Genomic DNA, 27,384 nt, shown 5'->3' on the forward strand with positions numbered 1-27,384 from the left:
TGACAGTCAGAAATATTATAATTCAGATCAGTACATTTACATATTTTTGTATCTATAAAAAGGAAGCTGACACACGCAAGACTTTATCAAAGGTGTGAGCGTCACAGCAGAGGCCTTTGTGTCAAAGTAGCTGAAGATAAAACACAGAAAAACATGAAGGTGATTTTCCTGGCCTGGGATTTTATAAAAATATTCTGCAGTACATCAAAAAACGAAAGAAAACCATTAATCAACATATGAACATTACCTCTGAAGTTACAGCGGTAAGCGTTTTGCATTTTGCATAATTTTAAAAAAGTTTACATTTGTTCAGTATTGAACGGCAGAAATTAGGTTTTCTTTTCGGAACAGCCAACAGGAGTCGTGAAGTTTCTTTAACAGGCAGATTTGCATCGTCGTTAATGTGAAATGTCACCCACTGCCTTTGTGATAATAATAATAATTTAGATTTTCATAGCATCTTTCAAGAAAGAAAATTAATAAACGGGGGTTTAATGGACAAATGTTACTCCGGTTGCATTCTACATGATGGAAGTAGTAACCTGTTTATAAAAAAGGACTTGATAACTACAATGTGCATCACAATTCTGACTTTTATTAGCTTAATGTTGTTCTTCTTGAAACTCTAATTATTGTTTGATTTCCATTGTGTGTGTGTGTGTGTGTGTGTGTGTGTCTGTACGGGTTCTTACTATACTGGTGGGGACCAGAATCCAGGCCTGCACAGGGTTGAAGACATTTTTCACATTTTTCACATTCAAAATGTGAACAAGCAGCTGGGAAAGCATTATGTCATTGGGATGTCCCCACGAGGATAGCAAACCAGACATCTGTGTGTGTGTGATCTTTGTGTGTGCCAGATATCTGTTTCACTCGCAACCTTCTGCACCTGCTTGTAACTTATCTGACCGTCCACTACCACAGACCAGGTGGCGTGTCAACTCTCACCTTCCATCTCCTCCCAGGTGTCATTCAGTCCTCCTTTCTCTCTTTTCAGTCGCAGCTCCCTTTTCACTCGTTGGACGCCTCTCGTTATGATCATAATCTGGGTCATATATTCATTTTTTGAGGTTCCTGTTATAGAAATTTCCTGGAGAAAACAACCTGTTTTAGTAAAGCAACCACAAAGTCATCTGAGGAGCAAGAACTCTCAAATAGTAATCATCTGTTCTCTTCAGCAGCATTTCATTTGAAATGTCAAAAGCACTGCTTGTTTTATTGTTCCCACTGTGAATATTTATATTTAGGCACAGTTGGTGTGGAGCACCTGCAAATTCATTGTACATGTACAATGACAATAAAGAGCTATTTTATTCTAACCTTGCAAAATAACACAGCATTTGTGATGTGACACAGGAGGAAATTCAGCTATTGCTAACAGGAAGTTCTTGCAAATTCAAGGTTAGAAAGACAGTGTTGTTAATCTTCATTTTAACTTCTGTTTTCAAGATGAATGTGAGGCACACAACAACAACCACACAGTCTGTCAGGAACGTGGTAGTGTTTACCATATTCTCTGGTTACGTTTATGTCACTCAGAGACACAATTGTTGCACCGACAGTCATCATACCAACTTACTCTAATAGCATATCTTCACTCAACTACTCATAATCAAGGCATAATTATATAATGAACTTTCTATTTTAATGTGTTTTATACATTTCTCATGAGGTGAGTGATATCTTGTAAATTTGCATTTAAGATACATTAGTATTGTATTAGATATACATTCACTGGCCACTTTGTACACTTTTACAGCCTTCAGAAAACCTTAATTCTTTGTAGCATCTCATATGGAAAAGAAATAGTAAAAACATATATGATTTACTCATGAAAGTGGCCACTTTCTCATTACTTTCATATATTTCTTTAGTAAGTATACAAAACATACAAGTTTCATTATATAATTTTTCAAGGGATCTTATATGTGTTTTCACTCTTGTATGCTTTTCATACAAGTTTCATGCAAGACAGATACAAACTTTATAAGATTTATATATATCTTTTCCATATGGGTGAGGTGCTGGGAATATTCCTCAGTGATTTTGGTCCATATTCAGATGATGGCATCATACAGATGCCACAGATGTGGTGAATGAACACCCATGATGGGAATTTCCCATTAAATCCCATCGCAAAGGTAATCTACTGGATTGAGATCTGATGACTGTGCAGGTCATGAGTACAGAGAACTCATCATGTTCAAGAAACCAGTTTGAGATGATGTGAGCTTTGAGACATGGAGTATTATCCTGCTTTAAGCAGCTTCATGGACACACTCTGGTCATAAAGAGATGGACACGGCCAGCAACAATATTCAGGTGCAAGCTGGCATTTAAACAATTCTCAGTTTGTTCTAAGCCACACCAATATATCACCAGCAGCAGCAGCCTGAGCTGTTCATGCCACACAGGGTGCTCTCACGGTGTTTAACTAAATTTGACTCGACCAACACGAGGATATCAGATCGTCCATATTTTCTTTGGTTTGGTTTTGGTCAGCACGTCCAGATTGTCGTCTCAGTTAACTGTTGGTCGTCCTGTGCTGCCTATTTAAACTTCAAGAGGTCACGATCAGTGCACGTTGCTATTATGTTATGTTGCAGCAATTCTGGAATATTGGGTCTGCAATCATTAACATCATAAAATCTGCAAAAGTAGAAACTTTTAATCACACATGATTGTGGTGTCAGTGTGTGTTTGTATCGCTGTTGTTGCTGTTCACCTTTGCACCCTGTTAAGTATCTTTTCCTTTGATGAGCACTATCATGAGGATTCATGAAATTGTGCTGATAAGTGAAATTTATTTAAAATTAATTTTATTATACAGACACAATATTTTGTATTATTGTTTGCTAGATCTGGATCCAAAAATACCAACACGGTTAAAAAAAAAGACTATATGGCACCAGTGCTGATAACTATATTGCAAGTGGGCACAATAGACTATTTCACTGAGTCCACATTTAGGCCTACACCTAATGTGCAGAACAGTTCAGATGATGTACTTTATTGTACTGCTTTATTTCACTGAGATGAGGCGTTACATCTACAGAGAACAGTATCAGGTGAAGCTATCTAGCAACATAAGATAGCAGAGACTGGCATCCTGTTGGTATCTCACAGACTGCCAGTGTTTGTGTGTGTATGGCACTAGCATTACAGTGAAAGCAGAGACTGCTTAATGAAAGTCATGACGAAATCTTATTGGGGATTTTCTTACCTGAAGGGGGAACACGGAGGGAATACAAGAAAGTTCACTCCTCTCTGTCGCCTTGTGTGTCTTTCACAAAACAAGCACACCTATGTATCTCCATCCACACAAGCACAACTTTCTATAAACACAGCAGTGCATATAAAACATGAGAAGAAACATTTAAAATCCCAGGATGTATTACGTCTTCATTACAGTAAATCGTATGTTTTCATACATATAAATACAGTGTAAAGGTCTTCGTGATGAAATAAACTCTGGCTTATTGTTTTCACGAGTGGGCTGTTATCATTTAAGGACAGTTTACCAGCTGAACAAGTGATTACCTGTATCAACAAAAACGAGCATCAACCCATACAGTTAGTTATCATTATGACCACAAAGCTGATTGTCAAACACACAAAGTAACACGTAGTGACAGAAAAAGAAGTGAATTGCTTGGATTCACATTTACGTGAAATTAGAATATGGGTCGATCTTCAGGTTATCTTTCCACTATTATTATTATTATTACTGCTACACAATATGATGCAAAATGTGAACCCTTGTGCTTATAAAATTAGCAAACATGTAAGTCTCAGTCATACAGAGCGATCGGTGCAAGGGGCAACATTTTCCCAGCAATCTGTGGTTGCCAGGGAGGTCAATGACCAGTCTAGACCTGCGTGACTTCAGGAATCGATTTCACAATGATAGCCAACAACGTCCACTTGCCAGGTGGTTGGAGAGTACACATTTTTCCCGGTGATTTCAGTTGAGTTACCAGACTGTTGCTGAGCTGTCTCTAGCCTGTGCAAGTGGTGCCTAATCCAGCAAAGCTCCATCTAAGGTGCAACATTTTTATTTAAAGTTGGCATGTACACCAAGCTACATATATACATTACTGACACTTACTGTCAATAATGTGAGAGTCTGTGTCTGTAGGCCTATTATAAGCCAGTCATCATCAATTTCTAATTAATGAAAGTATCCTATATTGCCAGGATAGTTCCCACCTGATAAAAGTGAACAAACAAGGGAACAAGTAAATCTAAGCAAAGCCCAATAAAGATCCTGATGCATGAGTACAGTTTAGCAATAAGCTAATTGTGTAAAAACCTTCAAAGATCACATTGTGTAGAAAACCAAGTAATTCTGATGGGCTCACTTGTTCTATAATCTCATTGTCATCATATGCTCAACCACCACACTCTAAAGTGTGTCCAAAGTTGGATGTTATGTATTTTGAGGCAAAAATCACATCCTTGGATCCAGATTATCTCAATTTTTCTTTCCAGAGTTTATTTTTATAAGCCACTTTTCAAAGCCACACCTCTATATTACGTTGCAGAAGCACAGTTTTTGAGTTATGGGATAGCAGTTCCCTTTATTTACCTTTATAAGCAATTATCTTTGGCTTCCTTCATCTCTCATTCATATTTTCTTTGGAAACAGGAATTCTCTATAACTGAAGTTTCTTTGTCTACAATAAGACAGTGAATGAAAGGAAAAAAGGATGAAATCCAAATTTGGGAGAACTGATGTGACCCCATGAAGAGTGTAGATCCATTACACTTCACATAACTTCTTTCAAGATTCAGATCCAGAATATTATGTTGGACACGCCTTTTTTTAAAAAATAACACACAAATGCATGAAAGGGACAAAATGGTTATAACCTTTATAACACCAGTCAAATATGAAACCAAAAATACTGAGCATATATGTGTGACAGACAGAGGTATTACAGTGGAATTATATATGGCATATTCAACAGTGTCCCAACATTGCATGATTTAAGGCACTCCATTACAATACAACAAATAAAAACAACAACTATATGAAGTGGAATCAGTCTGACTGTGAGTTGTGGAGAATCCGTACTTGGTCAACCCAGTGAGAATGAATGAATACTTCACAATTATGATTCACGTTTTCTGTAAATAAATAAATAAATAAATAAATAAATAAATAAATATGTGATGGCTCTAATCTAGACAATAAGCACAACACAAATTAGTCTTTGAAGACACTTAGAGGAAAGGAGTGACCTTTGTTTGTTCAGAACTGGCCAGCAATTCAATCAGTTTTGCAGAGTTGCAATTTTAATCGGAAAATATAGAAGATTTCAGTTAAGCCGTGAGATGAAAAGTGGGCCGTGTGAGGCAGACACTGTAAATATTATATATAAGCATCAGTTTTTGAGCAGGAGAGAATTTATTCCAATAGGATGAAATGTTGAATTATTACAGATTAATAAAATACATTAACAATGTGAACGTTAAGAATTTTCTTTACTGTAGATGAACTTTAAATGGTTTAATACTTTATGGCCCATTAAAATGCTGTTGGAAAGCTGCGTTAAACATCGTCGAGGACAAAATCACAACATGTTGTAAACATTAGGATTACTGGCCAATGAACAGAAGGTTTCCTTTAGAAGGATCTGTTAAACACACGAGAATGAAGAACGTTTCTCGGGTCTGTGCAACCTAAACACCTACCATGAAACATAATAACATTAATATGGGGAACTCATTTTCAAAATGTCATTTCCATATTGGACAAAAAGAGGTAAATGTGGTACAACCAGTTTATAATTAAAAAACATATTTTTCACAAGGTGCAGTGCAGATGTAATGACGCCAACTGGCCACTCTTAACAGTGACTATTTAATATTTACTGCTTAGTGGCAAAGTTTCCTATTGAACAGTGCTCTTCTGACGTCACTTCCCTTTGCCACTCTGCCAGAGCCCGTTGGCTTTATTGAGCGAGGTGTTGCTACCCTGTGTGGTATCCTTTATGGCTTTCTCAACAGCATCAGCCAAGGGCAACTTGTCCTCTGCTTCTGCCTCTCTATGGTAGAAATAGTTGAAGTTGGAAACAATGACGGGAACAGGCAAGGCAATAGTCAGCACACCTGCAATGGCACACAAGGTGCCCACCATCTTACCCCCCATGGTAATGGGACACATGTCTCCGTAGCCTACAGTGGTCATGGTAACAACAGCCCACCAGAAGCCATCGGGTATGCTGACAAACACCGTATTTGGCTCGTCTACCTCAGCAAAGTAGATAGCGCTGGAGAAAAGGATAACTCCAATAAAGAGGAAGAAGATGAGCAGCCCGAGCTCACGCATGCTGGCCTTCAGAGTCTGTCCCAGGATCTGGAGCCCTTTAGAGTGACGAGACAGTTTGAATATACGAAACACCCGCACCAAGCGGATGATACGTAGAATGGCCAAAGACATGTTCTGCCCTGAGCTTTCTGCTGGAGTTGTGGCCAATTCTGTAATCACAGTGACAAAATAAGGGATGATCGATATGATGTCAATAATGTTCATGAGGTTGTGGAAAAACTCTCTTTTGCTAGGGCAGACCAAAAATCGCACACACAGCTCAAAGAAAAACCAACCAATGCAGGCAGTTTCAATGATGAAGAAAGGATCAGAGAACGTTGTGGGCTTGACACCAGGCGGACCCGCAGAGCCCTGCGATTGGTTAAAAGGTTGCACTGCTGTGGGCACAACTGGGTCCATCTCATCTCTGAATTCTGGTAGTGTTTCCATGCAGAAAATAATAATGGATATGACAATGACGAGGACGGACACCAGCGCTACACCTCGTGCTGCATTGGAGCTCTCTGGGTACTCGAACAGCAGCCAGAATTGTCTGTACACATCGTTGCTAGGAAGAGGAATCTCAACGTCTTTTAAGAATCCTTCTTCTTCTCTGAACTGCTCCATAGCCTCGTTTCCAAGCTCATAGAACTGAATTTCATCTGCAAACACATCAAGGGGAACGTTAGCTGGTCGCCTAACTTTACCTCCTGACTGGTAGTAATATAAAATTCCATCAAAGCTCGGTCTGTTCCGATCAAAGAAGTACTCGTTCCTCATCGGATCAAAGTACTCCATCCTCTTCAAAGGGTCCCCTAGAAGTGTCTCAGGAAACTGGTCCAGTGTTTTAAGCTGCGTCTCAAAACGAAGACCGGCAATGTTGATGATGACTTTCTGATCTCCATCATCCAAGCCTCGTTTATCAACAAAGAGATCCTCACAGCACTCCTTAGCAAGCCGGTTGAAGATCATCTCACTTTCCTTGCTGCCCTCACTGCTTAGCAGCAGTTTAAAGTTTGAGATCATGCTAGCACAGCTGCTACGCCCCTTTCTAGTTGGAGTTGGCATCGTCGGGGACTGTGGTACTCTAAGTGTCTGCGGGATGGGTGAAGATGAGGTCGATTCCCAAATGTATGGGGGTATAGGGCTGCAGTGGGAAGGTGTAGATGTTAGGTCTGTGGCTCTTAGATGGTAGTTGCTGGTTGGGCTGCTGTGCTCTGGGGGCATGTCCACTGTGAGAGCTGTGGTCTCATCAGCATAGGTGTCCACCTCATCTCCAAGGTTGCCAGCAAGGTCATCCAGGCTCTCAAAGTCTACCAAGGCCACCTCCATGGCTTTGGTTCAGCCAGTGCAACACACAGACTGACAGATGGGAGGTTCACACACCAGAGTCAGCAGCACCAGCAGCGTAGCAGAGCATTCAGGCTACAGTGTGACTGACGTAAATACAAAAACTCCTTCGACTTGTTTTTTAAACATCCAGTTCCTGTAGAGTTAAAGAGGAGAGACAAAGATTATCAGTGTGTTTCTGTTAGCTGTGCAGAGCTCACCAAGACAAGCATCAGGTCATTAGAATAAACACAAATGCTAGTTTCTTGGAGAATTATTTGGAAACAGAAAGTGAGAGACATAGTTTAAACTGGGAACAAGCAACGCTATCTACCAGCAATACAGCTGGAACAAGGAGGAGAGAAAGAACAAAAACTAGTAAATTCTTTGCTGGTTCTTTCTTTTGCCTGCTGTGGCAGTGGCACTGCGATGTTATGTAACTTTGAAAACAGCAGACATTAAATAGGAGAGCAACAGTAGGGCCTGACCCTTACATGTTCACATATCTCTGATCAATCATTATCAAATTGTTGACATAAACTTTACTACTATTCCTTTAAATAAGTAATACTAGTTAGTAGGGATGCAACGATACCAGTTTTTTCAAACCGATACGATACCGATACTTGGATCTGAGTACTTGCCGATACTGAGTACAAAAACCGATACTTCTACCACACACACACACACACACAAATGCAATGAATTGGAAGACAGGTTTTATTTTATTCTCTGCCGATAAAAAATAAAATCTTAATAAAAATGACCACAAAAAAATTTCAAGTGAAAAATAAGCACTTCTGTTAAATTATAGTCTCCACATTGTAATTTTACAAAATATCACTGAACTATACACTGAACTTTCAGAATAATAAATAAACACTTCTGTTTATTTATTATATTTCATATCGCAATCCTATGTTTTCCACACTGGCATTGGCTGGTCATCCAGAGCGATAAAATGAGTCAGAGCCTCTGTTATTTAAACTGTCCGTGGATTTTCTCTTGACATTTTTCTTCGCTTTTCCAAAACCTGAGTTAAAGTTGGCTGTTCCACACTGCTGACATTTTGTTTAGCCTAGCTACAGCAGCCTCCAGTTTTTTTAGTCTCTCTCGTCTAACCCTGTGCCTGTTTAGCGTGGGATGTCCCCCTAGTGGCCAATCTAAAAAACTACAACAGAAATGACAAGCCACCCTCTGATTAATGAAATAAGTTGGTATCAGTTAACTTTTACAAGTATGAGAACACACACATTTTACAGTATCGGCCCCGATACCCGATACCAGTATCAGTATCGGTGCATCCCTACTAGTTAGCAATACATATTAACCAGTGCATATACTGGACACTGAAGTTATTTTAAAAAACAAACTGAAATGATCACAAAAATAGCTCCTGCTCAAAGAAAAGAGCTGCACAACCTGTCATGACCCCGAGGGTTGTAGGAAAGGAGGACAGTCTGAGGTAACTGGGACTCTGCATACATTAGTGCATAATTAACTGTGCAGTGATAGCATGAGCCTAGTTTCTACCAGACGCCAAGGCTCACATTTAAACTGCACTGTGCCATATATTTAGTCTTAGCTGTAAAAATAAGCACTGTTCCAGCTTTGCTCTTTGTATTTGTATTTGCCTGTGTGTGTTTTCATCAGCATTCACATAGAATGAAATAGTGAGGTTGTGTGAAAGGTGTATTTGTGCCTGTCGGTGTGTGTGCCTGTGTGGGGTTGTACTATATAGGTGTGCGTGTGTAAATGGTAAATGGCCTGCATTTGTAAAGCGCTTTTCTAGTCCTTAAGGACCCCAAAGCGCTTTACACTACATTCAGTCATTCACCCATTCACACACTGGCGATGGCAGCTACATTGTAGCCACAGCTGCCCTGGGGCGCACTGACAGAGGCGAGGCTGCCGGACACAGGCGCCACTGGGCCCCCTGACCACCACCAGTAGGCAAATATGGGGTTAGTATCTTGCCCAAGGATATTTGGCATGCAGCCAGGAGGCAGCCTGGGATCGAACCACCGACCTTCTGATTAGTGGCTGACCTGCTCTGCCACCTGAGCTACAGCCACCCTAACTAGTGTAACTGTGTGAATGGGTGCTAAAGCCTGCAGATGTTTAATTAAAGACTCCAGAGATGAGTCACCACCTAAAACCAGAGCCAGTGATACCAATCCTGCTGGGAGACAGAGAGAGAGCGAGAATAACGAGGATGATATGAAAATTATTGGGGAAACGGATGTGGGTGGATGGGATGAGGACAGCATTGCAAAAAAAGGGAATGTGTCAATGAGACAGACTGGGACTTGATAGGTGGGTGGATGGATAGTCAGGATGATGAGAGAGTCTGATCGATCAAAATCAGGCAGAAAAAAATGGGACACAGAAAACCATAATGGTGACTACTGTCTTTCACAGAATAAAATATGAAACAACGAGGCCTAAATAATTCTGTAGTATTGCAAAATGTTAAAATCATGTGCTGAATCATACGATATGAAAAACGCAAACTGGTAAATCATACAATGGAAGTCTCATTTCCTCCTGAGACCTCCTGACTGGAACAAGGTCAGTTTCCTCATTTGGGACTTTCTAATGATCTTGAAACAGAATCTGAAAATCAGGCTCAACTGTCAACTTAATACTCAGAAATCATTGACATAGACCTGCCAAACCAATTTATCAACAAACTAAATGTACTCATAGTGTTCATTTTCATTATTACAAACTAAATTATTAAATGACTGATTCACAAATTCTGCTTATTCCTAAACCAGAGTAGAATCTAAAGGAAGACATATGATATACAGTTAAATATGTTTCAACCACTCTCAAGTCAAATCTGCTTCCCGGATCCTTTAATGTTGAGGAATGAACAAAGTAATCAATAGCAACAATATTCCCAAACAGACTCACACAAAGCATATCAAGCAAGCAACAAACACTTTACCTTCCTTTGCAAGAGGTTTTTATACCATCGGCATCAAAGAACAAAAACAAGAGTAGGAGAAAAAGGGTCCTCCACAAGTCCAACAAGTCCAGCCGCTTTACCTACTTTTCACTTGGGATCAGAATGGTCAGCCTGTCATGGACTACTTATGGTAACCTTATGCTTGAGTAGAAACTAGAGCTGTGGCAAAGGGTACACACACACACACACACACACACACACACAAAAGCAAGCATGCTCACAGGCCACAGAAGTCAGCAGTGGAAAGCAAACTCATTCTCAAGATTGTTAATTTTGCGTGTGTGTGTGCTTGTGTGTGTGTGTGTTTGTGTGTGCATGCATAAGTTAGATTGTTTCTCAAACCATGCATATCATAAGATGTCTGTCAGGAATCTGAGTGAGGTACTCAAAGCTTTCTAGAGTGGAACATTGCAATTAGATCCTCAGATTTCTCCATGCTTGACTTGGGCCACACAGACACACACACACGTCTGTTGTTGCTATCCTCGTGGGGACATCTCATTGATATAACGCTTTCCCTATCCACTTACCCTAACCATCCAAATTGCATGCCAAACTCTAACCCTTTCCCTAAACCTAACCATAACCCAATTTAAGTAAGTTTTAAGTAAAATTTCAGATTGTGGTCCCCACTAAGATAGGAAAACCGGTACACACACACACACACACACAGGTCGTATCCATATCTGAGTTACTTACACTATCACAATCAATAATTGATTTTTAGCAACTCTCACATGTTCGACATCAGAGGAGTAGAAAGAGTGATGACAGAGTGACAAGAGAAACCAAAGCCTCCGTTCTCAACCAACACAGCCTTCCAGCTTCCCCTGCCAGCTCTGCAAAGCTCACTGCTTCAATACTAATGTAACTATTTTTCCACTCTAGCATTCTGTATTATATATCCCAGCATTCGTGAAAAAATAGGACATAAATACTTCAAATATACAGAACAGTGAAAACAAAATATCTTGTGTCCCTGACTATGACAGGACATCGTAAAACAAAGGTTTCATATGGGTCAATGTTAATGCATGGTGGGTAGCTATTTTTGCCATGCTATTAATATTCAGGATATCATATTGAGAAAAACTCATAAGTCCTTGTTACATATGATCCTTTAATGTTCACTGGAAAGCCCAGCACACAACAGAGAGAGAGAGACAGCACAGGGATCTACATCCAAGCTATGGCAATGTTGCAATGAGCAGCAACTTTAAGTAAGCTATCCCTCGTGACTTTATCACATGTGTGTAAACATGAACAGATGTCAAGGCCGATCTGGCTTAATTGCAACCCAATCCTTTGCTGGTCAGATGAAAAAACATGTAAATTTATGTCCAACATTTAACTTCATGAGCTGCGTTCATTTGGTGAAATGTTTCTGTTTTAATAAAGATGAGTGTACGCTATACGAGCCACAGTCACTGAACATGTGTGAGACACATGCAGTGTTTCCACAAAATATCAACTTACTCAGAAAAACTGAAGCAACATGTAACCTTTACACATGCACAGCGTGACAAGTCATGGAGGCTCTCTCAAACGTACTCGCCAACTCATTTCCAGCAAATTCACTGTTTTAACAGTGAATCCAGCTTTGTCTAAATCTAAACATCGGAATAAAATAATATGTAGTAAAAACTATTAAAACAAAATGAAAGATTTACACTTTGTCTGTTAAATTTGTTTTAATTCCACTTAATTCCTGTAAACTAATTGAAATGGATCTCCTCTAAATGATGCATTGTAGTCTTTGACACAAACTGCGCTTTACTGAAGAATATTTGTGATCACAAGAATAAATTTACAGCTGAGCACAGATGTTTGCTCACCAGTGTGCACTAATTCCTGTTAACTTCTCTTTGTGTGTAAAGAACTTAAAGCACTCTCTTCCTTTAAGGCCCAGTAAGTACAGTATGGTTGACCTTGCATGATGGGACCCTGTGTTATGCTCCTGGGATGAGGTCGGTGGGGTGGTCTCTGGCTGTGTGAAGGCATTAGATGATATTTTTGGATCATAGTTTTGACCCTATTAAGAAGATTAATGCAGGCTGAGCAGCTCAGTGCTATAAGCCGAGGGATCTTTTCCGTCAGATTAACACAGATAACAGTGAGTTCACACACACACACACACACACACACGCGCCCCTGGAGTCACCTATTCTAAATTCACATTTCCTTATCGCTCAGAAAACTGAATAAATTCTGTATGAATGGTGTCTTAAGAATCTCCAAAAATGTTGTGATTCTGTAAATAAAAACATGATGCAATCATTTTATTCACAATAGAAAAGATATCAATTTGTTAAATTGAGAAAATTTATATTTTCTCTTTAGCAACTACATCGGCTCCAGAATGCTACGACTAAGTTCCCTTTCTGTTACTTTCTGTTACTTTCTGTTACTTTCTGTTACTTTCTGTTACTTTCTGTTACTGCTGTACTTGGTTGTAGAGTTTTATTTCCAAAGGTGGCAAAAGTACGGATACTTGTGTTAAAAAAATACTCCACTTCTTTACTCAAGTAACTTTTACTCAAGTAAAAGAGATACTCAAATGGCTCAAAGTAAAAAAGTAAAAAGCAGCTCTTTAAAGAACATTTCTACCAGCTACTTTTTGTGCAAAAGAAACTGAACCTTGTGCTACATTAATTTAAAAATAAAAGATTGTTGTAGTGGTGCAGCACCCCCCACCCCCCGGAAAGTTCTAGTAATTTCTCTTGTGAGCTCCAGTGGATTTTCTTTATGTACAGACTGTGATCAGCTGAGCTGTGCAGTTGCTGCTTCTATGAGGTTTATTGATCTTCATGGATTTAAACAACTCAGTTCATCCACCTGTAAGTTGTTGTTACTTGATCTTGTCTGATTTCCACCTCTGTGCTGCACAGTGTACAGTCTATATTGTCTTTATAATAGAGAGCATAAAGTTAATGTAAAGGTGGAATTCAGTGAAGGAATCTAAGCAACATCAGCTAAAATTTCAATGAATCTCTTTACTGACCATGAACGCCAGAGCTTCTGTGCTAACATAGTAGCTTCTGTGCTAACATAGTAGCTTCTGTGCTAGCATAGTAGCTTCTGTGCTAGCATAGTGCGTTACCACAAACTAACCTGTTCCCACAGATACTTTGTGTGAGAAACTGCACAGCAACTGATATTTGTTGATCAGTTTGAAAAGTTGCATTTGCAATTACCTGCCACTTAAAAAATGTATTCCCTTTATGCTTCCTCCTCTTTTGTTAACTATATGCTGCCCACAACTTATGGACAACAAAAGCACCATTCAGCCCACTTTAAAACCTGAGTGCGTGTTATTATTCCTTTTATTTAGATTAAAATAAGTTTGATATCCCAAAAGCAAAACTTTTTCAGCATTCAGTCTATGAATAACATCACTCCTTTTGGCCAGTGCCCTATAGGTTTTTTGCACAATGACTGAAACCAGCACCACTGAATGACCAATGAGCTGTGAGGTCAGTTCCTTGATAATTAAATATGCAAATTGTCATGACTATTGTCCAACCACGTTTTGTCATAACAACCCTTCTTGTACTCTATTTTAATTGTACTATATTGTGCTGTTATCTTATACATGTTTTTGAACATTAAACATTGTATCAGCCTTTGTTAGAAAAACAATTCACACAAACTACACCAGTGTCCATTTGGTCAAACAGTTTTTATAACCTGAGCCAAATGCAGCCTTTCATTAGTGTAGTTAAAAATAGATGCTCAGTCTCTGTCTATACAGTATTTACTGTTCCTGAGGTCATGTGTATGCTGTGTGTACTTTAGCAGTATGCATTTGAACCTGAACCTTTGATGTAAGAAGGCGTGTCCAGTTCAATAAATGAACATGTCAGAAATATGAAGTCCCAAACAAACACACAGTAATATTACTAGAAAACTTTATTAATTAATGAAAAAAATAATTATATAATAAATTAATGAATAAATTAATAAATTGTGTAATAAATTGTGACTAAAGCATAAGAGTATTTTTGTTTTCTTTTATCTTAACTATTAAAACCTATTTTGCATCAGTTATTTATATTTAGTTGCTTATATTTAGCCACATAGACTGTGGTGGCTAAATGATGCTGATTATTATGATTATTATTTATTAAGTACATAATAATAATAATAATAATAGTGTTTACATCATAGTTATTTATAGTATAATGTTGTGCAATGTAGCAGTTCGTGGGTCTTATGTTGTGAGTTTATCATGTTGTGATAGATTTAAGAAGATTATCCAAAGAGAAACTATGGTTTGGTTATCAGCTACAGTTTAAGACCTGTCCATATGAGCTAGAGGATGTATAACATCTGGAGACAGTTGCATAACCCTCTGTGTAGAGGGTCATGTAACTGTGTGTGCACAGAGAAAAAGATGTGCATCCTCTAATGTAATCCTCAGTCATTGGGAAGTTGTAGACAATTAGACAAGTCTTACTTCCACACGTATCTTTAGCAGTGGATGCAGACTGCCCTTTAATCAACCACTTCAGTGTGAAATTCTGTTTGCACCTGACGTTTTTAATCTTGGGTAGAACAATATCACCAAATGTGAAATTGGTATTTGCATTATGGACATCAGGAAAAAAATGAGAGCAAAGGAGAAGAAAAAGTAATGAATTGAAAAAGAAAAATAGAATATCAAGTGTGTCATAAAAGCAAAGGAACAATTAACAACAAAAACAACAATAATAATAACAGTAATAATAATATTAAATTACAGAATTTAGAGCATTTAAAGCTTTTTATAGAAAAATCATCCAAACAAAATAAAAAATAATAATAATAGGCAATTATCTCCAAAGCATTTGTACATATTAATACACATACACAAATAAGTATTAATAGTGTGAAAACTTACTTTTAAAGGAATAGTACTGCATTTTTTATATATTCATTTTCAGAGGTTAGTATAAATAAATACATTTGTTACTGTAAGTAGAATTTTAAGGTATGTGTATTTTACTTGAGTATTTATTTTTCATTTATTTACGTTTTACGTTTACGCCCCACATTTCAACACAGATACTTACATTTTCAAAACAGGCTCGTTATTGTAGGTTCAACTGTATGATTGATAGAGCTTATACTCTGGAGTTACAGTGGGCCAGAACAAGTGCAGGTATGTTGTAGTCAGCTTCAAGCTAGCGCTACAGAAGAGGAACGTGCATAAAGGGAGAAATATTTCAACATGACAATTTTCTACAACATTTTTATGAGCTAAACACACAAACTCTTCGTGTGCACTTTGTCACGCAGTATGTTGTCAGCTAAAGGTCCAGCTGCTGTATTTCCAGGGAGAGCTAACTTCACTCAGAGATGGAGAAAGATGGGATGTACTTATTGCTCTAACTCGTTCTGTGGAGCACTTTGGCATACCTGTGGTTTTTTAAATGTGCTATATAAATAAAATTGTATTGTATTGTACATCTGATAAAAACACAGATTTAGGGATTACATGGAATGTCATAATTTTTAATATTGATCTGTCAATTAATCAGATTTCATTTACATTTATACTAATGATGCTTAGATTCGCTGGCTGAATTCAATAATCGTACCAGCTTTATATTTCTACTGCAAAGACAATGTATAGAATACTGTTAGTGTAGGAAACTGAACTCAGCGGTGAAACATCTGCTTGCGTCTTGTTGATTTGTGTAAATCCACAAAGAGCAGCAGGCCAGATGATCACAACCTGTCCACTAAGAAAATCTAATGAAACTCACATTAGAAATTATTGTGAGCTGTTGGTATTTTCCCCACACTGAGACAACAGACTTTAGTGTTCCTCCACCTGCTGAATCACACTTGAAACCCCAGACTGTTCTCATTTTCTGTTTAGGCAAAGTAACCCCTATTTATTGTTTCTCCTTTACTGCTTGTGTCCTAAATAACAGATTAAAGACAAGTACATTCATTAGAATTAATGAATAATTAATGAATAATTAATTTAATTAATAATTTTTAAAAAATGAATACATTTGTATTTTCAGATACTAATATTTTGTATTACATTAATATAGGAGAAGGTGTAGCTACCTGTGCATAAAACAGATTGTAGAATTGTCCTTCAGGGAGCAACTTTTGTACTTTTTTCTGTACTTTTTGCACCTTCGTTCATTTTGATTTGTTCTGTCTAAACATACTTTAAGACGTCTGGAGTAAAATTCAGATGTAGGTAACTTGACAGATGCTTACTTGGAGTGGATAATGGATAATAGGTACTGATTTGAAAACAACTGGACATGGATAACTTGAGTTTTTTGTGTAATATTACTAATTAGGCAGCTCATTATCTTTCTCTTGACAACAATTTTAAGATTTAACATTTTGGGTCGACCTTAAAGAAAGATAGAAATGTAACAGTGACAAATGCAGCTGAATTTTAAGCAAAGTTTAAAAAAAAAAAAGACATTTTATCTTTCACAACATGATGTCAATGCCAACAATGGCAGTAAAAACATATCTAGCTCTACATAGCATTATTATCAATTTGACCTTCAGATCCATCTATTGACCCTGAAGGAGAGGTCAGTGGTCAGATGGGACATTATATTTTTTAATCCTTATGCAGTAATTTCTATATGTTGACAATAAACACTGCATAGTTTTCAAGTTATGGGACTTTTTGTGTATTTTTAACCAATAAACCATTAAGTAGACCTTAAAGACACTGGTAGATGTTAGCCAAATTTTCATACATCCCAACAATGTTTTATCAGAATTCATTCAAAACTTTTAGAGCTACTGTGTTGCGTTTACAGACAGAATGAAGGCAGGCAGGCATGTGCTGCATGCCAACTGCTTTTGTAGAAGTAATATTACAATGATAAGAAGGAACACAAACTGTACATATTTGTTGTCTCGTCCATGTCAGGCTTTCCTAGCTCTCAAAAACACGAGTAAATATGGTCTAAGGTATGTGTGAGATATTAATTAATTCTTCTGTTTAAAAAAAACATTTTTTAATAGGGTCAACATATGCCAGTGTATTTGTGGAAAAGGGGTTTGGGTTTTATTTGTCCATACAAATTGGTTAAAACTCTTTACAGAGACATAATTCTAAACAACAAGCCATCATTTGAAAGAAACACACTGATCTGCAACACGACATCAAAATATTCCCATATTAAGATTTCCTACTCCATGTGTTTGCCTGGAGCAGGTTGATAATTTAAGTGCAGTCTCCGTGAGGCATTTATAAGACGTAAGCTGTTGATGCTGACATGGGTGTGTCTGCAGGCTGCAGGCCAGTCTCAGTGCACAACAGCTGGGACTAAAATCCTCCCTTGGCATTTAGACAAGACACACATATAACAACAGCAACAGCCAAAATGAATTCCTAGTAAATTAAAAACTTCCTGTGGAGCATCTTAATGCAAAATAGTAGGCACAGTATCTATGGAGGCAATTACACGAGTCTAACAGTGCACACTGTTGACATTCATTCAGATGAACAGATTCAAATGACAAAGATGTTTAACTGTGATATATCACAGATCATTTACAGTCTCAAACACTAAGAAGTATAACAGCAATTCACATTTTGTGGCCAATCTACACAATAAAATCAGCAGAATTAAATAATAGGAATCCGAGCATAACAAAGGAAACAACAAGCAACCACCAGCAACAATAAAAACAAACTTATACTATGTGGGGTTCTTCCTGCTAAAGCTATTTTAAGATGTCCCAAAGACAATACAGATCCTTTCTCAACCAATACAGAAAAGCGTGTGGCCCCTCTTCCATGAGCGATGTTGAGCCAAGGCTGCAAAAGCTCATAAAGACCCTTTCAAAAGTTAAATGTTTCTCAAGCTTATGTTTTAATGCCCCCCTGTTATCCTCATGACCTACCTACCTCCTGCCTTCCCCGTGGCCTGGCACTTTTCCTCCACTGTGTGGATTAAGCCTGTTTCAGTTACAGAAATATTGAATTATTTTTCAGAAGCTTTTTTTGTGGCAAATCCAGACAGAGAAAATATGGCCATCTGGTCTGACTCTATTACATACCACTAATCTCAGGTGGCATACAAACAAGCAACACACATCCACATGCAGGCTTAAACACATACGCACACATACAAAATGCACTGTGCATGTTTTCACCTGTATTTCTGAAATTACCATATGACACTGTACAATTTTTCATCCATGGAGACTCTTTTCAAGCAACGAGAGACTAAGTTCATGTATGCATTGTTTCTACAATCTCTTATATATGAGCTCAAGTGGAACATAATTCCACATAGTTTCCTTGAGGATTACTAAAGTATGTTGATTCTGATTAATCGAGTAAATAATATCATTTTGTTGACATTCAGAAGAAAGTGTTAAGGACACCTGTGCAGAGCTCATGGCTTTAGCTTTAGCCACTAGTTGAAAGTTTCAAAAACACAGATGCTAAATATGGGGAGACATAAATCAATATAATATTGATAATTAATAAAATTATTAATACAAGAGTGACTTTAATGGTGCTAAAAATCACATTCCTTGGCGGGGGGGGGGCATTAAATGGCCTGTATTTCTTTGTCTCCATCCAATGTAGCTGGGTCCCTAAGGACATTGGATGGGGACCAAGGACATCCCTAAGGACCAAGCTACATTGCAGCCACAGCCACCCTGGGGCGCACTGACAGAGGCGAGGCTGCCGGACACTGGCGCCAACGGGCCCTCTGACCACCACCAGTAGGCAACGGGTGAGGTGTCTTGCCCAAGGACACAACGACCGAGACTGTCCGAGCCGGGGCTCGAACCGGTAACCTTCCGATTACAAGACGAACTCCCAACTCTTGAGCCACGATCGTCCCGATCAATGCACCAATAAATGTAACTAATGGATCTAAATCATCTACAAATTCAAGTTATTTCTTACTTTTTGTTTTTAAGAAGCAGGCTTTTAGCTCTGTGGCTGCAAAAATAAAAGACTCTAAATAGCATCTCTAAATATGGGGAAACTATAATGTCACGTCATAGGACGTGAGTCGCTCAGTCTTGACGTAATGTGAGCCACTGTTTTAAAGTTTCTTCCGTTTCCCTCCTTAACCACAATAAAATAAAAACCAACCATTTTCCCAGTTGCAGCAGGACCATCGTTCAGCACTTTAACCGTGAAACAGATGGTAAGCTGAAGGAAGCTGTGCAACTTTAGGAAAGTTGCCTACCTTGATTGCCGTGACGATCGCGCAAACTTCCGGGCGTTGTTGGCGAAAGTTTGATGCGCCGGGCCGTGCAGTGCCGATGGCATGATGGATGTCAGCTGGACCGACTTAAAACCACAATGCGCTTTCTGTCAGCCCCCATGCTGACCGCGCCGACAGCACGTACGGCCGAGGTGCCCCGGCCAATTATCCAGGGGCCAGATGCGAGAGTGATATAACAACAGCATGATTCCGTTTAATTTGGGCAATTCCCTAAAAATCCTTGTTTTTCTGCGTCCTCCGACCAAATCTGTCTCTTTATCTCAGAAGGGGAGGAGAGAGGGAGAGAGAGGGGGAGAGAGCGAGACTGAGAGGCAGATTAAAGCCCCAACCTCTGCCCATCTATGTTCTGCTCTCTTGGCTGCAACATCACGACAACTTTCTATTTTCGTTTCTAATTACATTGCTGAAGGAAGAAGTCTGATTTTGTCGTCATATGTTATTGCTTTTAAAATGGATTCGATTTTTTGTGAAATCTTTGAAAAAGAGTAGGCTACTCCACAAATTAAGCAGTGTGTTAAATTACAATCTTAAGATAAATAATTCAAATTATGTTGTAGGCCAGTAATTAACGCACTGTTGAGAATAGTACAAGTCTTTTGACAGGTTCACTGACTGGCGATCATACCACTTGATGGCTAAATTACTTATAATACTTATACTTATTATACTTATAATTACTTATAATATTATAATACTGTTTCCTTTCTTGCCTGGCAGGTAAGGAAGGAAACAGAATGAGTCTGAGTAATTTAGGCATCCCTATAAAAGCAGCAGGCAGAGAGGGAACAAGGAAACCTGCTGGAGCTCAGTGCAGGGTTGGTTAGGATACAATAATAACATTTGCAGACAAACAACTCCAACATTTAGAGACATATGGCATGCAGCGGTTTCTTGGAGTATTAACCTCAAGTGGTCAAAGCCACTGTGAGTTTCTGCATGCTGTCTTTTCTGTAATACCATAATAGGCGCCCACATACACTCACTGGCGACTTTATCTGTACACTTTTTCAACTTGATGCTTTTAGGTGTGTTGACATGGTTAAGATCAAATGCTCAAACTGAGGTTGAGCATCAAAATAGGGAAGAAAAGTGACTGAGTATTTTAGAAAGTGCTGATCTGCTGGTTTAGGTTTTTCAGGTATTGGTAAATAAAAAAAGCGAGAGAATATTCAGTGAGCGACAATTCTCTGGGCAAAAATGCCTTGTTGATGTCGGAGGTCAGAGGAGAATAGACAGACTGCTCCAATAGGAAGGTAATGATAACACCAGTCCTGTTGCCAGTTCTGTGAGCTAAGGAGAGGAAACTGAGGCTATAATTCACACAAACCCACCAAAAATGAACAGTAAAAGCTTAGACAAAGGCTGCATGATTTGATTAGTCTCCATCTCTGCCTTAGATTTGAGATTGTAGATTTGAGATGGTAGAGTCAGAATTTGGTGTAAACAACATGAAAGAACACATTCAACCTGCCTTGTGTCTGCAGTTCAGGCTGACAATGGTGTTATAATGGTGTGTGGGATATTTTCTTGTCACACTTTGGGCCGGGGATTTCACCCTAGGAAAATTTCACTAGAAATTTTGGCATGAGGGTGCCATGAATATCAAATTTAGTGGCAAAATGAAAGCCACGTTTTTACACATATGCTGGTGTTACATGCTGTAATATGCAAGAAGGTCCTGAGTTCAATTCCCCCATCAGTTTGCATGCTCTCCCCGGGTACTCCGGGTACCTCCCACAGTCCAAAGACATGCAGTTAGTGGGGATAGGTTAATTGATCAATCTAAATTGCCCATAGGCGTGAATGTGAGTGTGAATGGTTGTCTGTCTTTGTGTGTTAGCCCTGCGATGGCTGGCGACCTGTCTAGGGTGTACATGACAGCTGGGATAGGCTCCAGCACCCCCCACCACCCTGAAAAGGATAAGTGGAAGTGAATGGAAAGTTAAAATACACCAAATGCAGTAAAATGGTAAATGGCCTGTATTTGTATTTGTAATCCCCAAAGCGCTTTACACATTCAGTCATCCCCCAATTAACACACACATTCACACACTGATGATGGCAGCTACATTGTAGCCACAGCCACCCAGTAAGTATACACATGTGACATATAATACATACACTCTTTTTTTATCAGAAATAATTAAATTGTTGCTTAAAGTTACACAAAATGCCAGAAATCTGCACTTTCATGAAACACTTTTCACCAAAAATTGAAAACTGTTTTTTTTCATGATTTATTGGGTCAAGTTACAGCTTTTACTGTAATAAACACAAACATGTTCACTCAATTATTTTCATAACTTGAAATGCAAGTTGTAGAAATTATATTGAATGTTAATTGAAGCTAGGCTCAAAGTGTTAATGCTAGCTTATTTTAATAAACAACATTGTCATATGCAAAACTAGTGTAGCACTAGAGATTATTTTAGGTGGCACATGCCACCCCATGCCACCCCTGTAGATCCGCCCCTGACTTTGGGCTCCTTAGTCCCAGCAGCTTTTTTGTTCAAACAACAAAGCCTCGAACAAGATAACATGCTATGTAACAAAGTTTAAATCATCTCAAACTGCCTTTTTGAGCATGGCAGAGAGTTCACTTTACTCAGATGACATCAACAGTCACCAGATCTCAACCCAATGAATGAAAGGCTTTATTGGCCACATGCAGGTTGCCCCGCAGTGGAATAGAACGACTTACACACACAACATAGACATCACATGGGAATACAGGTCGGAGATCGGCAGCGTTACTGAAAAACACTGAAAAAGTACACAACAATGGGAAAGTACAAGAGGAAAAAGAGACCTCTACTCATGCTGGGCACCTATGGGAGGACAGCATGGGAACAGGAAACAAAAAAAACTCCTCTGCACAGAGAGCACATAAATGTCCACAGTACAACATTGGAGCACGTGACAAGCCACAAGGTTGGGTAGGGGGTGAGGAGTAATCCGAAGGAAACACAGCAGCCATCCTGCACAGCGCTACCATTCCAGCATGGCACAAAGACCCGCCGTCTTCCCCCACAGGAAACAAGCATCGAAGGCGTTTGGAAAGGGAGGGGGATGAGTGCGTGCTTATCAGTGTAAGTGTATGTGCGTGTCCAGCTCAGCTGAGACAGTGTCCTCCGCCCTATCAGGCTAAGTAAACAGTCTGCCAGCCAAGCCAGGTGGCCAACCCAATAGATCACCTTTGAGACGTGATGTGCTTCCAGCACCTTGGTTCTGGCAAGCTGTACCTAAAAAGGTGGCCGGTGAGTATTCATATTTCCTGAGGTGTCTCTTCCTGCCAGTTCAAATTGTCTTGAGCGGACTGTTGTACTGAAATAACACTTAACAAATAAAATAAATCAGACATTGAATTAAATATGTGAGTAATTTTTTAAGGTGGAATTCCCACTTACTTACTCTGACTTCCTTTTATTTCCGGGAACCCTTTTTACAGACAATAAAAGGATAAAGCAGGTGTTACTAATTAAACCAATGAACATTCTGCTCCATTTAGATGCAGACCCCAGATTAATGTGAAGCACCTGGGTTTATGTGGGTTTTCATTGGAAAACAGTTCTACTGCACATTCACTGAAGCCCCATCTTGAATGAGCCACTCAGGTCAAAAAGATACTCCTGCTGATTGAATAAGATCTACTGACTGCAGAGCTGAATCCTAATGTCTAATCATCAGGGTTTAAGTAGATGTGGCTGGCACAGATACTTTCACAGGCTGACCTCTGGACCAGCGAGCAGCCTCAGGCTGGGGAGGGGAAGCCACTGTCTGGGATCAACACAGTCACATGAGGTTGATATCCCTGTAAGGATGAAGGCTGCCCCCTGTAGGCTACTAGTGGGACTGCTCTTTGGGAAACAGTCTACACATTTATTTGTATATAACAGCAGTTTAACCTGTTACGACACCATTCACACAGTATATTTATTCATGATGATGTCATTTTGATCACAGCAGCATAAATTTTGACACATTTCCCACCATACATGTGTCCGTTTGCTTCTCCCCTACACTAGTTTCTTATCTGTTTATTTAAGAAAAGAAATGAAAAGTTGTTTCAGAGTCATTTATGAATAAAATGTATGTTTGTAATAGATTGTATGCTTTTATTTTATTGTAATTTCCCCACTTTGAATGATTTTGTAATCTTTTTCAGTGTCTCCCAGACCTAGAGTGCAGAAGCCTAAAGTGATAAAGAAAACAGACAGCTGGGCTGCCTCCCCTTTGGATATAAACCATTGAAAACCACAGTTAATTAGGACATTTAAGGAAACAGTACAAATATGATAAACCCAAACAGAAACATTACAACCCCAAATTCGTCATTTAAGTTGCCAAAAATAGCTTCTCCTGATCCTTCCCCAAAGATAGACCCTGTCTATTTCCCCATAGGCATTGCTGAGTCAGTGGCCTATGCATTCTTTTGCTAAATGGACGTAGATTAGCAGACTGGCCACCGTTAGGTTATGTAACGATCTCATCTACATCTTTCTAAATCTGAAGTGAAGAGAGCAGAAATCCATTTTGACTATTCACTAAGTGTAATCTTGTCCTAATTTCAGTGTTATGTAGCCTACATTTTCAAATACTTAGGATATGCCCTCAGATTTATGCTGCATCATTCAGCAATGTATAATTTCCCTCACTACTCTGTTTGAAGACTGGACTTACTCCAACATATAAACATGTATCTCATAGTTTTCTTACTGCTATCCAGACAGCACAGGCACACATCCATCTGTCCATTTTCTTAACTTTTGTTTTTAGTTATTATTATTCAAAGCCATATGGGACTTGGAGGCTATCCCAATTATCATAAGGAAAGATGTAGGTTACCCCCTGGACAGGTTGCCTGTCGATCATGGGGCCATTTCTGGATAAGTCTGTTTTAACAATCTCAGTTCATACTCATGAGCATCGCGCTCTTCTTATGGGAATCCTACGCTACATGTCTCAGCAGGCCTGAGCTACTGGGCTTCTCTCTTTCATTCACACTTCTATTTCCCTCCCAAAGCTCTTACTATCAACTCTTATTTCATTCGTGTGACAAAAATAACTCAGACAAAGCAGGGCAAGCCAACTACCAAGACAACACTTATGAGATAATGGGATGTGATAGGAAAACAGGGAAAAAGAGGATTTCATGTCTGTTGTATCTAATATTATTAAAAGAGTTTATCATGGGATGAATAAGTTGCTGTTTGACACCCTTTTAAAAGGCTAACTGATATCTTCAATGTGCTATATCCTTAAACGATGAGGTTTAAAGTCCTTATTTTCTGTTTGAGGCAGATTAGTGATGGACAAATTACTCAGATATTAGTTGATTGATGCAAAAATGTGCATAAAGAACAAAGGAGCACTAACCTCACACATGACATCAGCAGGTCAAACCAAGTGGAGGGCTTTCTTTTTCCATAGAGATGCTTCCTTTTGTTTGTGTTAAGGTTTAAAGGGATTTTTTTTTAAATGTTTTTCCTTTCGTTAATACGCCATTTAGTTGTGTAAATGTGCATGTGAGAAGTGTGTAGAGGTTTTGTGTTTTTCGATCATCTGTGTAGAGTTTTAGATCCCTCAGTTGAGTGAGTGGTACTGGCTGGGCAATTGGAGGGAAATTGATGGCCCTATTTAAAGCCAGTCTCTACCAGATTCAGGGGAGAGAGGAGAGCTGAGCTGTGTTACCAGATCCATGTTATGTTGAGTTTTGTTAATTGAATTGAATTGAATTGAATTGAATTGAATTGAATTGAATTGAATTGAATTGAATTGAATTGAATTGAGTTGAGTTGGGGGGACGTTTTGTTAAGTTATACATTAAATTAAGTTCACTGTAAATAAATTGCTCACCTCTGGAAATCTGAAATGTCTGCGTAGTCTGCTTCTCTACCACCTTCCTTGACGTTTGTGTCTGACTACTTCACATGCATATCTGAAATTTTCTGTTTGCAGTGTTGTAAGAGTGGAATGGAACAAAAGATACAGACAGAAAATAATTTATTCACTGACACAAAGTTGAATCTGTGAGAAGGTTGAAAAAAGCTGCAGAAAGACAGAAAGAAAAGAACAAGAAAGAAAAAGAAGTCCAGAAAGGGGACAGGACATGATTGTTGAGCTTAGGAATTATTAATGGAAGTAGGATATATTAAGACTCTAATACTGTGCTGAATCTCAAATGTGAGCAATGACTGGGTGGAGGACAAGAGGAAGTAGATATAATTTGCTCCCCCGACTTACTGGCAGATACACAAAACCAAAAAAAGCAGGAAACATTTCTCAAATTGACATAAGTACTAAAAAAATATGTGTATGTATGTAAGTATCAGAAAAGACTAGTTTCTTAGTTTCTTGGTACTGCATTATTATTATTATTATTATTATTAGTAGTAGTAGTAGTAGTAGTAGTAGTAGTAGTCGTATTTCTGATCTTATTTTCTGCTGCTGGTGCTTTTTCCTTCTTAAAGCGATACAAGCTGCTCCAACCTCCTATTTTTCACATTAGTTTTGGGAAATGTTTGTCTTCTATGCATTAACCTAAAACAGAGAAAGTAATAAAATCATTCCATCAAATAAATAAAATAAAATATTGGTTCAGTTAACGCTGTCATGTCACCTTGTCGACACCAGGGGGCAGATGAAACTAACGCATGAAGGAGGCATAAGGTTAAGCAGCCCATTGGAGTCTGCCAGACACACTAATAGAAAGCCGCACAGCTGATGGATGAAAGGCTCTTCAGTCGGGTTCAGTTTATGTATCAAACCCAAGAATGTTGAAACTTTGAAACAATCTCACTGCCTGCAAATTTCACACTTGAGGAAACCATGAAAACAGCAGGATTTGCAGATGCCATGTTCTATTAGTCAAACAAGGTTAAAAAGGAAATTTATCATTTATCAATTTGTTGCCTGAAGTAGTGACCAGTCTCACTGTGTTCCTATTATGTGGAAATATGACATAATGGAACATGAAGCCCTGAGTGAACATGTCTTTCATCCCTGAATGCTCGATCATCATATCAGCGTTTTGTGTCCTGGATTAAATTAGTCGTAGATATCTGAGTGTGTTCTCAGTGGTTGTGTTTTATTGGTGTGTGGGTGGAAAAATGTGGATGGAGAACTGAAAGAAAGATCAAAACCACCACCTGAGGGATTACACACAGTATTAATGTAACAAGGTTTGTATGTGTGTGTCTATAAATAAAGATATAAAGATAAACTAAACAATGACCTTATAATCGAGCTCTGGCTGGAGAGGTAGTGGAGCAGTTTTTCGCTAAGAATTCAACACCACAGATGGACAGAAAGACAGACGGAGCTCAGTAAGACAGGAAGTTAGAACATTAGCAGTTGCGTCTTTGTTTCGCTGCAATCACGTGTCTCTGTTTTATTAATGGGTGTCAAAGCGAGTCAGCTGCAACAATTAAAGAGAATACTGAAGATTAACAGGTCACTGGAAGCAAAGGTGAAAGCTGGCTATAGATTTATGTCAGAGCTATAAATAACATCAGGTCATCTAAAGCACAGTCAACCATCCA

At 38.8% G+C, this 27,384-nt stretch overlaps 1 protein-coding gene across 2 annotated transcripts; it reads right to left on the bottom strand.

Moving 5' to 3' along the window:
* Positions 1 to 2,467: 2,467 nt before the first annotated feature.
* On the bottom strand, positions 2,468 to 20,162 carry kcna10a (potassium voltage-gated channel, shaker-related subfamily, member 10a). 2 transcript variants are annotated; one of them, XM_085145909.1, is made up of 2 exons: positions 19,805 to 20,162; positions 2,468 to 7,799 (listed from the first exon to the last, which is right to left on the bottom strand). In XM_085145909.1, the coding sequence occupies exon 2, from the start codon at positions 7,643 to 7,645 to the stop codon at positions 5,921 to 5,923; it is 1,725 nt and encodes a 574-aa protein (XP_085002035.1). In that variant the 5' UTR covers positions 7,646 to 7,799; positions 19,805 to 20,162; the 3' UTR covers positions 2,468 to 5,920. The 2 variants fall into 2 exon arrangements, with proteins under 2 accessions (XP_085002035.1, XP_085002036.1); XM_085145910.1 differs by having other exon boundaries at positions 19,708 to 20,162.
* Positions 20,163 to 27,384: the final 7,222 nt, after the last annotated feature.

The sequence above is a fragment of the Neolamprologus multifasciatus genome, chromosome 20 (assembly GCF_963576455.1).
Source record: "Neolamprologus multifasciatus chromosome 20, fNeoMul1.2, whole genome shotgun sequence".
NCBI lineage: Eukaryota > Metazoa > Chordata > Actinopteri > Cichliformes > Cichlidae > Neolamprologus > Neolamprologus multifasciatus.